This window comes from Gossypium hirsutum, chromosome D08 (assembly GCF_007990345.1).
Source record: "Gossypium hirsutum isolate 1008001.06 chromosome D08, Gossypium_hirsutum_v2.1, whole genome shotgun sequence".
Taxonomy (NCBI): domain Eukaryota; kingdom Viridiplantae; phylum Streptophyta; class Magnoliopsida; order Malvales; family Malvaceae; genus Gossypium; species Gossypium hirsutum.
This window is the reverse complement of record NC_053444.1, coordinates 55,952,941-55,967,001: the sequence shown is the minus strand read 5'-3', so window position 1 is coordinate 55,967,001 and position 14,061 is coordinate 55,952,941. Positions and strand designations below refer to the sequence as shown.

Genomic DNA, 14,061 nt, shown 5'->3' with positions numbered 1-14,061 from the left:
ATTATTAAATAATTTTTTTGTTATTTTTTATGGAAAATTATTATATTAAACTAGAAGTTGTCACGTGTCACCATCTGATTGGCTAGTCAATTTATATTAATGGTCAACATGGTCAATGACGGAAATCGTTAATGGATGGGCTTAATTGATTATTTTAGTTAACGATAAAGACTTAATTGGGTGCAAATTCAATACAGAGGCTTAATTGATTTTTTTTTTTCATTTTCTTAAGGTCTTTTTTGACATATAAGCCTTTGTTATGTAGGTAGTGTTAGAAGACCACCTAATAATTGGATTTGGGTGAAATTGATTGTAGTTACATAGGAGTAATATATTTGGGTAAACATTGTAATTGGTGAGTCCGGTTGAGTTGGTGTAATTGGAGCACCTGAATTATACTTTTCAATTTGTAAGGGAGGGTGAGAATTGAAGTAACAACACAAGTAATTATATTCAATTTCAATCTTAAGTTATAAAAATTATATTATAAGCGTGAGCACGTATGAGATTTGGAATGGTTATGGTAAAAAATATTTATATTATAAATTAAAAAAAATCATATTATAAAAATAATTATGTCTGTTTTAAAAAGTTATGACAACAAATTTTATTATTTAAATCCTAAATATTTTTAAAGTTATGGCCATAAATTTTATTATAAAAAATAATTTACATGTTATAAAAGTGTTATGGTAAAAAATAAATTATTTATAATAATCCTTATAATAAGTTGTTGTAGACTTTAAGAAAACATTTTTTAATAAAGGTTATATATGGTAACTTTTATATTATTTTACTTAATTTCTCTATGGTAGAAAAAAGGTTATAACTTAGTATAAATTTTTCTCTAAATTAAATTTTATTTAAATTTTTGTAATTAAAACTACAGTCCATTTGCACTGTGAACTCAAGTATCATATATATTATATGCTAATACAAAAAGTTTTCTTGCATCATATTGTGAGGTATGATACATTTGAAATAATGGAGTCAGACACAAGCATCGAAGACGGCTCACGAACTCTTTAATTTGAGATATTTAAAGTTTCGAAATGTAGTTGAAAGGGTATTTGTTGTTCTAAAAAATATTTCTCATATTAACCTCACATTAGTGTAGTATAAAAAAAAAGTTGAATCATATTAGTATGTTGAATACTTCATAACTTCAATATTGGTGAAATTGGGATGTCTCGTATTTCAAAGAGTACATGAAAGAAAAAAGATTTTCATAATCTTAATAATACAGATTCAAATTATGATGATGATAATAAATTCAACCAAGGACCAACAATTTATGACAAGGGGCATATGTTAAATATTAAAGAGGGAATAACCCAACAAATATGAAACACTAGAACAATTAGATAAAATTACATATAATGTTGATTTTTTTTGTTATTTTTTTAGTTAACGTATTATCAACTACTTTTTTCTACTAGCATAATACATATGATGATTTGATTTTAATTTTTGTTACTTGTTTAAAACTTTTTTATCGTGCTAATTATTTTTATAGTAATTTATAAATTACATAAGTGTTTAATTACAAATAATACTACCAAACATAACATAGAGAATTATGATAAACTTATATTTTTTCATTACAACTCTTTATAATAACAAGAGAATGTAATTACTACCCTAATAACTATTACTTTAATTAGTTACACTTTATTCTATTACTCTGTATTATGCAGTAGACATGTTAATTTTTCTTTTCTCTAACATAATACGAAATTAAGGAGGGGGGGCTTCTCCTTTTTTATCTTCACCACCAACCATTGAAATGGTAATTTACCATGATTTGCACAAGAAAGAAAAGTCTTATAAAGTTGAATCCAAAAAATTAATCGAAATTTATTGATTTAAGTGGTAAGAAGTTTGATATCTTTTGAATAAAATTTTACGGAAAAAAATATCAGAAAATTTTTATTTCTGTTTCAGGGTTTCATCTGACTTGATTCTAAATTTAATTATAGTCCGGGAACACTTAAAACAATATTCTAGTAATTAATTATAGGTCCTATATGTATTAATCCAAACTAAATTACTAACATTTTCCCATTTGTCGATTGAACATTTAGGAAGCGAGGGGTGTCTACCAATCACAATTTACCTTTAACTCTGCTTTAGAGGAAGGGGTGTTAATTTGAGTTTCCGTAAAATTAGGAGGACCATATACATAATACATGCAAGTGTATCTACCCTAAAATTGTTAATTATTATTATTATAACCTTTTCAAATTCTCACGAGATTGGAAGAGAAATTGGATTAGTGGGGCCCAGAAGTCATGTACATACAAACATACGTACCGAAAGTAAAAATGTGGGAATTAGTGGCTTCATTATGCCCAAATGAGTGGTTGGAATCAAGGGTATATATTAATCATACTCCCTACACCATTTCAATTTGAGATTCGTGTCTCATTAATTTTATCATTTACCACTTACACAGTGTAAAAAGTAAATAATAGTTTAATCGTTGTTGCATGTCAAATTTGATTTTATCATTTATCACTTACACAGTATAAAAAGTAAATAATAGTTTAATCGTTGTTGCATGTCAAATTTGATATAACTATTTATTTTATATAAAAAGTTTTAATGGTTGAATCGATGTGAGTGACTTTGTTTAAGATTGGGGAGTCATTAAATTTGATGAGATAATGATATGGTTAATGTAAGGTGGTAGTGAAATATAGGGAGCATGCAGCAGGGATTGAGTTAAAAAGGAGAGTGCGTGGGGGTTATAAAGGTAAGTATGAGTTGTTGAGGGACAAATGCACACGTTAAAGTAAAGTATTATTATTAGTATATAAAAATCTTCTTTTTATCCTCGAAAGAAAAGAAGGGAAAAAGGAAATAAATTAAAGAAGGATAGAAAAGAAAGAAAGGGAGAAAAAAAAGGAATCAAAATCCCCTCAATTTAACTTATTTATGTTTTTAATGTTTTTTTTCTTCATTTCTCACGGCCTAGGAGAGGAGTAGTACCCTATGCTATAACCCCCCAGGACGTCCACAAAACAAAAAAAAAGCTAGGCTCTATACTTATATTATACCATCCTCCACCTCCTCCTCCTCCTCCTTCTTCTTCTTTCGCTTATTGTTCATCTTCTTCAAGTGTCATTTTCTCACATATTCTCTCTCTCTCTCTCTCTCTCTCTCTCTCTCTCTCTCTCAACCTGAAATCTTTGCAACTACTGATCAACCCCCCCCCTTCGGAGGAAAAAGTTAGTTCAAAACCCTTTTTGCTGTTTGGATCACCCTTAACACCCACCTCTCCTTGTATTTTACTTACTGTTATAGCTCAAGGACATACTGGGAGGACGACAACAGCAAGAGTAGCGAGGAGACAAGGAAGGCAGAAAGGGAGGAGTAATTAGGGAAAGGAGGGGGGGAGCTAAAAAGTGGTGGTTTTTTGTGGGTGTTAAAGATGGAGTTATTCCCTGCACAGCCAGATTTATCCTTGCAAATCAGCCCACCGAACAGCAAACCCACATCCAGAGGTCTCGACTCCAGAAGCTCCATGTCTTCAATGGCAAAACCTGATAACTGCTTTGAGCTATCTTTCTCGAATCCAAGGGTTTCAGACTCCAACTCCAACCACTTCCATCAGCTTCTTCAAAACGGTAGCGCCACCGCCAATTGCAATGGTAATCTTTTCCAGTCTTATCATCACAACCAGTTCCCTCACCATCACAACCAACTGCAACATCCGCTACTGTATCAACATCAGCACCACCACCAACAACATCAACAAGGGCTAGGACAAGAGTTTGGTTTCTTGAGACCCATAAGGGGAATTCCCGTCTACCAAAACCCTCCTCCTCCCCCTCCTTCTCCTCCTTTCCCATTCGCTCAACAGCCCTTGGATTCCTCCTTACCTTCCTCCCCTTCTTATTTGGCTACTACCAAAATTGGTAACACCAGCTTGAACCCCTTTCAGTCTCAGGGATTGATGAGATCAAGATTTATGTCAAGGTTTCCAGCTAAACGAAGCATGAGAGCTCCAAGGATGCGATGGACTACTACACTTCATGCTCGCTTTGTTCATGCTGTTGAGTTATTGGGTGGTCATGAAAGTATGCTTCACTTTTTCTTTCTCTACTATTCACTTTTCCGTCTCTATTTTCACCATTGTCTTTGTTTGATTTAAAGCAAAAGGAGTTATGTAAACACTAAGTCTCTTGTCTTATCTTGTTGTGGCGATTTCAGGAGCTACGCCCAAGTCGGTTCTTGAGCTAATGGATGTCAAAGATCTTACCTTAGCACATGTAAAATCCCATCTGCAGGTAAACAACTTTCACATCCTTCAGTGCCATGATGGTTTTTCTATCCATTTTAGTTGCAAGGGTTTCCTTAAAATGGAAGCAAATATAAAAACAACATTGAAAGATATGGTTGAATTTTCTGCAACTATGGGTTTCTTCTCCAAGCTGATAATAGTGTGTGTTAGTGGGCTGGCGTGGTAGCTTGATGCAGCGTTAATGGTGGAAGTTAGCTAAGTTTGCATATTTTTAAACAGTCAGCATTACCGGAAGATGTTAATAACATTAGATTACAAATTCCAATGTTTCCTTGCAGAGGGTCTCCCAAATCCTCAGCACTTCTTTTTCTACTAGATCTGATGATTCTGCAAGCTAATAAACAGCTTTTTGCTTGGAAGAATGAACCAGCCCATGTAAACGAAAAGAATTCAATTAAAGAGAGAGAGAGCAGCAGCACAGCAGTAGTAAATTATTATCGTTTTCAAAATAATAATAATATAATAAAAAAGAGTAAGACAAAGCCCAAGGTATTCAAAAACTCAGTCAATAGCTAAGCCAAGACAAGTTTCTCCCTTCAAATTCATTATGTTTTTTCTTCATAAAAAAAGTATTTTCTCTAACAGTGAGTGAGAGAGAGAGAAAATAATATATATAAAGTACAAAGACACTATCATTTCTCAATGATATCTTCTTCAGATAGGTTTCCTTTAACCACCCTCCCTTAACCATGGTTAAATCCTCCATCTTTTACTACTTCACTTCTCTGTATTCACCACCAACGCACATATTTTTATATACAAGCATAAATGCTTTCTTTGCTTGGCTACAGTTTCGTTCCCCTTTCTTTCTTTTCACTGTTCGTACTTGCTTAGTTGCATGCACTGACTAATGCCTACGATACACAAAACAGTTTACTATTGAGTCTACTTTCTGGTTTTTCTTTACTTTATTTGTCCATCTTTTTAGCTACTCAAAAGGGCTAAAAATGAAGGTAATTTAATTAAAGTTTTATTTACCTTGCTCATAAACTGACTCTAATGCTGATTTATTCGATTCATTATTTGGCTGCAGATGTATAGAACTGTGAAGACCACTGACAGAGCAGCAGCATCGTCAGGTCAGTATACCAATATTTGATCATCATTTAGGATTAATGCTGAAATTTGGGTTTAACAAAGAAGTTAACTGTTTAATCAAGCAGGACAAATGGATGCATTTGAAAATGGATCATCTGGGGATACATCTGAAGATATGATGTTTGAAATTCAAAACCCAAGAAGATCAGAGATATCAGTTCAGCAGGGAAGATCGTCATCATCAAATGCTCATCAAGACAAAGAGTACCATGGACTGTGGAGCAATTCGTCAAGGTTAGTCTGCTTTGTACTGCACTACTACTATTAGTAATACTAGTTTGGTTAGCCTTTCAGTGTGTGCCTGTCCTTTCTGTTTCATTTGCTTCCTTCTTATATACTGATTGGTTTTTTCCTTTCTAAAAACAAAATAAAAAAAGGGACAATGAATGAGATACACTGGGATCGATGTCACAACCACCACATAAACATAAAATAGTACGACCCTTGGTTTTGTTTTGATTTATCATCTTGTATTATTGCCTTCATATAATATGTAGTTATATACTCTAAAACAAGATTTTAATAGAGTTAAAACGACCATATGATTTTTTCTTTTAGAAAAATGTCAGCCCCCGTATGTTTGACAAGAACAGACAACAGTTTGTCTCTTGTATATATATGTAATATAAGATTGTTTGTATTAGGATCAGAATTAAAAATCCCATTTCCTTCAATCTCTTCGACTTTACCTTTATTTATATAGGCATTTTCTCTCTCCACCATACATGCAAAATACAAAACATAGTTACATGCAAAACGCTAGAAATCACGAAAAGAGGGGAGAAGTGAATTAGGTTCTTTGTTCTCTCTGTCGACGACAAGCCATCACCATGATGGAGTAATTATAATACTAGTTATTTAGAATCTGAGGCACAAATTGAGATGGTGGTGGTGGGTGTGGTAAGAAAAAGTTGAGTAAATTAAAAAAAAGGAAAAGGAAAGCACCCACTGATGGCCTTATCATTCCAAGACTTGAGAGAATCCAAATTCCCAAATGACAAATCCGCCTAAAAAATGGAGATATCTCTTTCCTTAGGATTTTGTGGGCTCGGATATAAGGCTAATAAATGGGTCCTACAAATGGAAAACTTAGTCTCAAAGCTAAATCACTGGTGGCCCCATTAGTGGAAATATTTATTGTATATTGGTATTAAAGGTATGCCTTTGAACCTTCTTTGTGGTCTGTTGTTGTTATGGGTAATGGGCAATCACATGGCTTTCACTTTATTTCAATCAGCATAAAATGTAAAGTGTGTGTGTGAGCAACAACCATAAACGAGACAGTAAAAGATAGATTTCTTTTCTCAGTTTGCTTTTTCTTCTGCATGCATGCATGGCCTCCACTGATAGCAAATATTCTCTCTTTGTGTTGGTTTCTAACAGGGAAGCTTGGCTGCATGGCAAACCTAATGATTCTCCTCTAAACTTACCATCTCTCCAGGTTCTAATTTCTAACCTTTTATTTCCCCAAATAACCTCCTCTTTCCAACTTTTTTCCTACATTCTGATGATGCTAATATATATATAAACACCAATATAAAATGAAAAAGGTATACCAAAAAGGTGGACCCAATTTTTTTCCTTCTTCTTTCATGGAGGCATGCACATTTCTAATCTGCATCATTTCCTGGTGTGGGTGGGTGTGTATGTGTGTGTGTGTGGGGGGGGGGGGTTATGATTGTTAAAAGTTCTTTTTTTTTGTTCTTTGAAGAACCCTCCCTAGCTCAGGCCTCATCATCAAATTTACTTAACATGCATTTATTATAAACCCAATCCTCTTAACCCATATCAAGCTCATTGGTTTGACCTTGAAACATGCATGGTTGTAGATGGGGTCAAATTATGAATAATGCACCAGGTAAGATAATTGTAATGCTAAAGAATAGTGTTGGGAATGGCACACAGGAGAGGAGCTGTACCAGGCTTAGTACGCTAGGCTATACTGTTCAAAATGAATGCTAATGCATAAATACTAGTAGCTGCTAGTAATTTATTGCTTTTGATGATTTGTTTTATTATTTATTTTATTTAATTTTGGGTGCAGAAGGATATGGATCCAAAATGCTTAAGCTATGAGAGAATATCAGATGTAAGCTCATCAAGCCTTTCAGAGACATGCTCCAAGAAGCCTAATTTGGAATTCACATTGGGGGTTCCACATTGATATAGATATAAATAATTTTATATATTAGGGTGTGTACTGCTCATTTGGAAATGATCATATATATCTCTGACTCCGAAGAGAGGAGAAGGGGGAGTTGGAGAAGAGAATCAGGTACCCTCTCATATTTTATATATATATATTAAAAAGAATATCAGATTATGAAAAGAAAAAGAGAGCAACTAAAGACAGACAAAGAGACAAGAAAGACAGAGAGCAACAAAAGGAGAGAAGGGGATGGCAAAAAAGAAAAGCACACGTCCTTCCTATCAAAGCAGCATTGAGAGATCCATATCAACATAATATATTCCTACGTAAATATGAAATCTAATTGATTTTGTATGTTTTGCACTTAGTGACAGAGAGAGAGAGAGGAGAGAGAGAGAGAGAGAGGAGAGCGAGAGAGAGAGAGAAGAAAGATGAAAAAGATAGAGAGAAAAAAGAGAGGGAGAGAGTGACCCCTTTAACTATCTTAAAAGTATGAACTATATTTGAAGTGATCCTTGGTAATTGTAATGGAGCACTTTACATTTCTAATATAATTCTTAGCTTATTTTTACCAAAGCCTCAGTATGGGGTTTCTTTGGTCTCTGTTTTCTTTTTATAAAAGCAATTTTACATGCTTTACACTTTGTAAACAAAGGGGAAAAAAGCAATAAAAAGTCTTTCAAGTATAATATATGATCTCAGAAGTAATGATAGTATTACCTTCAAATTTGTTGGGTAAAATACAATAAATAAAGAGGAAATGAAAAGGGAAAGTTTTGAAGCCTTTTCTCCAAAAATCACATATATCAAAGTTTATATAGAAAGGTATAGTCAAAGGCAAAAGCAAAAATAAAAAAATAAAAACTAAATGAAGAAACCCCTTCAATTTCGAATTAGTTGTTTTGGTTCCTATCGAAAGTATAGTGCATGTTTCTATATTAAAAGTTAAATTGTATTTTATCTCTTTTACTAAAAATAGGTAAATTAGTTCATATATGTTAAATCAAAGAGTAAAAAACTCATTTATGTTTAAAAAACTCATTCATTTGTACTATTAAAAATTGGTTTAGCCGACAGAATAATTAGATAGTGACACATGACGTGCCATGTTAATATATGGGGACAAGCTTTAACAACAGAAATGAATGAAAATTTTTAACAAAAGAATCAATTTGCTCTTTGATCTAATGTATAGTAATTAATTTACCCATTTTTTAAGTAGAGAAGCCAAAATGTAATCGGACTTCTAAGACATGGGCCTCTATGATACTTTTGTTGTATCATCTATCTAAACATGGGGAATTTGATGTTTATCTACCCTAAAACTTTTCTTTTTTTGTGATATATAGTGGAAATTAAATTACGTTTTGAAATGAATTTGTATATCAGATAATGACGAAATTCTACTCCTTTGATGGCTGAATAAAGAGCAATGTTCATCGTAATCCTCGTTGTTTGTCATTGGCACTTTAAATTAAGAAAGGGAAAAAAGCCATAGACTTTGATGTTTAGCTTTCCAAAAAGATGATTGAATGTCTAATTGCCGAGAGGAAGGTTCCTTGAAAGTGGTACCTACAAATTCCTCCCAACGGAGAATTATTGCTTTTTATTCCACATTTTGAGCTAGGGTTTTGGAATTTTCACCCGTCTTGTTCCACCAATTAGATATTCCTCTATGTTTTGCATGGAGAATTTTATTAATCCTTTTTATATCTTCAAACATAGACCCAAATTTCCTTTTAGCTAGAAAAGAAAAAATAGATAGACTAGACAATCAAAAATTGACTATTTTTCCTTGTTGAATTAAATTTCGAAAATATGAAGATGAGACTTGTGTTTTGAGAAATGTAAAAAATTCGTATAACAATTATTGGGTTTATTTTTTAAAAAAAGAGTTGAAAAACTCCTTTAATCACCAAAATAGAAGAGAATGATTGGAAAAGAGGGTAGAAAAAAAAAGTAATATATATAGAGAAGGATAGGGAATTTAAGACAACAACATCTGATCTAAGATAGTCTTTTTGTACAGAAAGATTCCTACCAAAAAAATTTGTTCTCTAGTCAGATGTTTCCTTCTATAAAGCACAAAATTTCATGCCTTTGGTTTCATACCATTAGGCTTCAATAATTTTCAATTTGTGAACAAAAGGCTCATGTTCTAATGTTAGCTTTACCAAGTTATTATAATAACCATGTCTAGCGCGCACACAAAAAAAAAAAAAAACGAGTCCAAAAATTTGTTGTTGGGTCGCAATCATGAATCAAGGACCGCAACTTCGAAAAGACTAAAGTGCCTCTAGGATTAAGGAGGACATGATGAAACTAGTTTCTTTATCAAGCTAATTTTGTGGTGAATAATTAAGGAGTTTTGTGTCATTTTATGTGTCTGCTTTGCCTCTTATACCAATTGGTCCACTATTGTTGCTAGCAATCTTGGGTCTTCTCCGAGATTTGGCAATCCTATAACAAGTAAAGGATACAAGTTTGGCAGCTTGAGATATGCAGGATAAGTGCAAGACAAAGTGATATTAAATTGGGAACCATAGTGGGGTTTTTTTATAAGTTAAATCCACATGGACGTTCATGAGAAAATATATACATATATATAATAGGATGGTCCAAAAGCTAGAATTGTACAATAATGTCATGCTTTTCTTTCAACCATTATTCCTTTACTAAAACCACGGCTTTCACTTAGCAAGGAAAGATTTGCCAGATTGTGGTATTTGATAAGCAACATTATGTTAAATTAAGCAACACTTTTAGAGTTAACATTAGTTGGATTTATTTAATTAAAGCATCTACTCAATAGGGTAACTTCTAAATCTAACTCTTTGTAGCTTTAGTGGTAAACATTCAACTCAGGGTTGTTTTATTGTCAAATAGCTAAGCCTTTTGTTAGATATTGCATGTAATGTTACAACTTTTCCGTATGAGGAAAAAAGAAAAGAAAATAGACAGTGGGTAATTCATAAAATCCTTTGGAAAAAATGGAATCATCTTTTTACCCCCACCAATTTAAAATTTTAAACTTAGATCCAAATTTATCCTTATATAAGGGTGTTAAAATCTAGGAGAATAAAAGAAGGAATAAACCTTTATTTTGGCTTTTAAAATTTTTAGACCCTCTAATACTCGCTTTGCTGAGGTTTTACACAAAGGTGGGGGGGCTTTGGGTTAAAGCTTACAGGTCCCAGCGACACACGAGACAGACACTTGCAAGTTCTCTGCTTTTGAAACCCATATATGTAGCAGCAAGATGTTAATGGAACAGACAGATTACCAAATCAATTTTTAAAGGTAATTATTAATTGCTCCCTCCAAAAAAAAATAAAAATAAAAAATGAAAATCAAACTGGGTATACAAGAATAAAGAGACATAATGGGAATTAACTTTAAGCAGACAACCCATCAGAATCAAATACAAAGTCACGGCCATAAAATCAAAGCAACCAAAAGTTATTTAGTAGGAATTTAATTAATTATATAACATCAATTCATGCTATTTTTACCAACAAATTTTAAAGTGATTGATTGTGCTCCCCCACTCACTCACTCACTTTCCACCACTAATTTTATTACCTCTTGTAAATCTCATTTCTTAAAACAAAAAAGGCTTTAACTCCTCGTGCAGTCCAATACGTACCTGCTTAGCATGGGATTTGGCTTTTATCTTTTGCTTTTTGCATGGACAGGTGAATGACTGAATACCCACTTCCAAACTTGATATTATTATATATTTCATGGTTTTATTTCTTTAAACTAAGAAATTTCTCAGTCTTTGCTTTTCGTAGTCATATGGGACAATCAAGATAGCAGTAAAAATGGTCCCCAGCAGTCGTGTGCCTTCAAAGAAAAATAAAATAAATTAGAGTTTAAATTTGTAACATCATGATCCTGCTCCTGATTTCCATAATTATACTTCTCCCATTTTTCTACCTTTTAACTTCTTCTACCACAGTTTTAATTAATTGATTAAAACATTTAGTTAAATATAATTATTAAGGTACTAATTATATTAGTACGTATTATATGTCTTGTCTACAACTTATAAATTTATATATAATTTATAAATTTTTCTTCCATTTTCTCTCTCTCCTTGTGTAATTAACTTAAACATACTTTTCCATAATATAATTATTATAAATGCACTTCCCCTATTTTTTTATAAAATAATTTATATATAAACATCGTTAATTAATATAAAAATGTTTCTCAATAAAATTATAATTTTTTAAATTTATTTTTATTGACTTTAGAGGCAAATATTCAACCTTAATCACTATAATTAATAGTTTAGTTTATGATGACATCATATATATAAATACTATTTCATATGTAGATATGTATATGATTACAAGATAATTGTTTATATTTTTTGCGGTATTTTTCGTGTCCGTTTTACAGTTCATCTTAGGAGTTCGTGATTACTCTTCTCAACAATGTCGTGTTCAAGATTCAAACCCTATTCTCCAACTCAATTGGTAAAAAAACGATAAAGCTAAAGTTTTTCTTTTGTTAAATATAGAGAAAATTATATTATTTAAACATTTTATAAAATAAATAAATTTTTTTATGTACTCTTAAACTAGCTACTTAAAAAAATCATTTTCTCAATAAAAACTATTCGTTTTTTTTCTCAAAAACTAAACCACCTATTATTATTCTTCTAGCTATTAGAAAAAATATATATCCACCCTTGTTAAAATATTATTATTTCTCGAAATATAAAATTTATATATGAAATATTTTTTTAAATTTAATTTATATATAATATATTATATTTTCACATGTGTGATAAATTCTAGTTAATTTTTTCTTGGAGATAGACATGTTCAAGGGGTCAGACTATATGCCCAAGCTTAAAGGTGCACTCAAAATATAGGAGGACTTGGATAAAAAGTATGAGAGTCAAAATAAACTTGGGCAAAAAATTATGGTTGTTTAAAATGGGCTGAGCTTGGGCTCGAATATTAAAAAGCCCGAACTTGGCTCGTTTTCTACTTCATCATATGTATTTATTAGTATGTAATTTATATAAAATTAAATTAAACATATAATATTATAATGTAAACATTAAAAGTTATGTTTAAAATTTAATAAATAAATTAACCAAAAAATAAAAAAAAGAAAATATTAAATTAAAAAATATATATTTAAAAAAAGAAATAAAAATAATAATAGAAGCAGGCGCTGATCAAATATAAGCAGGCTTAGACAAAACTTAAGACCAATATTTCGAGCCAGAACGGTCTTGGACAAGCATGAAGTATGCTAATATCGCTACAAAGGCTTGCCCCGACTCAGCCTATGAACACATCTATTTGAAGATTTAGTTAGTTCACATATAAATATATGTGCATATTATCACTAGTTTATATATGGATATGCATGCAAATGAAATAACTTTAAATTTTAAAGGCAATAACTAAATGTATTTAAAACTTTAAAGATTTATACATTCTCTCTCTCTCTCTCTATATATATATACGTTAAAATTAAACAAAGTTGTTTTTGTCATTTCCAACTGAGTTGTTGTTCGATTAAGGGCTTGTTTAGTAGTGCTTAAAAAAATCACTTTTGGCTCCAAAAACACTTTTGGAAGAAAAGCTGTCCTAAACAAGCTTTTTTTGGCTGAAAGTTTTGGTTTTTTAAAAGCACTTTTGAAAAACACTTTTGAAAAACACTTCTGAAAATGATAAGCTAAAATATTTAACTTTTCCTCTCCCAAAAACACTTTTGGTGCTTAATTACTTTTTCATCCCTCCAATAACTAGTACTTTCCCTTCTTTTTTTATTGGTGCTTAATTACAAATGTATTAAAATCATTAATTAAATTTTTTTAAAAATAATACAAATGTGTTAATATCTAATTACAAATATTTAAATATTTAAAATATAGTTTATATATTCTAATTAAATTTTATAAATAATTAATATTTATTGCTTAACAATATTTAAAATTTATATTTCATATATTAAAATATTAACAACAAGTTATAATAAAATTTTTTTATATTCTTACTAAAATATAATAATATTAACTAATTTGAACATTATTTAAATGCATATTTGTTACATGTCTAAAATGGACATTTTATTTCTCAAAAGCACTTTTTGACAGTAATGTTAAACACTCAAATCTTAAACCAAACTTTTCAAAAGGACTTCTCAAAAGTACTTTTCCGCAGCACTTTTCAAAAGCATTGCTAAACTAGCCCTAACTCAGTTCTAGGTTTTATATAAGTGTAGAGCATATATATATTTTTTCTATCTTAATTTCCCTTTTAAACTTAATTTTAACGATTTCATTCGTATTTCTTTTTAAATATATCAAATTTAGTTTTTCATATAAGCTAATATATATGTATATGACTGGCTGCGCACGTGCGCATTAAAACACTGAACTTATATAATAATTTTTAAAGCCTGGTTTTACTGTAAGCGTACAAGTCAGTTGTAATATTTATAGTGTTTCAATGAAACACCGAAGTATTCCAAGCATCAA

General features: G+C 31.2%; 1 protein-coding gene across 2 annotated transcripts; it reads left to right on the top strand.

The window, feature by feature from the left end:
• The first annotated feature begins 2,944 nt into the window (after positions 1-2,944).
• LOC107920214 (probable transcription factor KAN2) lies at positions 2,945-8,124 on the top strand. Of its 2 annotated transcripts, none has more exons than XM_016849788.2 (6): positions 2,945-4,082; positions 4,216-4,292; positions 5,340-5,385; positions 5,470-5,638; positions 6,788-6,845; positions 7,449-8,124. In XM_016849788.2, the coding sequence occupies exons 1-6, from the start codon at positions 3,434-3,436 to the stop codon at positions 7,566-7,568; spliced, it is 1,119 nt and encodes a 372-aa protein (XP_016705277.2). In that variant the 5' UTR covers positions 2,945-3,433; the 3' UTR covers positions 7,569-8,124. The 2 variants fall into 2 exon arrangements, with proteins under 2 accessions (XP_016705277.2, XP_040954407.1); XM_041098473.1 differs by having other exon boundaries at positions 2,982-4,082; positions 7,452-8,124.
• The last annotated feature ends 5,937 nt before the right edge of the window (positions 8,125-14,061 follow it).

Excerpts from the sequence above, each read along its gene's own strand:
- LOC107920214 (XM_016849788.2), top strand. The coding sequence starts at position 3,434 with ATGGAGTTATTCCCTGCACAGCCAGATTTATCCTTGCAAATCAGCCCA. Across the intron at positions 4,083-4,215 it reads GTTATTGGGTGGTCATGAAA|GAGCTACGCCCAAGTCGGTT; the intron begins GTATGCTTCACT and ends TGGCGATTTCAG. Across the intron at positions 6,846-7,448 it reads TAAACTTACCATCTCTCCAG|AAGGATATGGATCCAAAATG; the intron begins GTTCTAATTTCT and ends TTTTGGGTGCAG.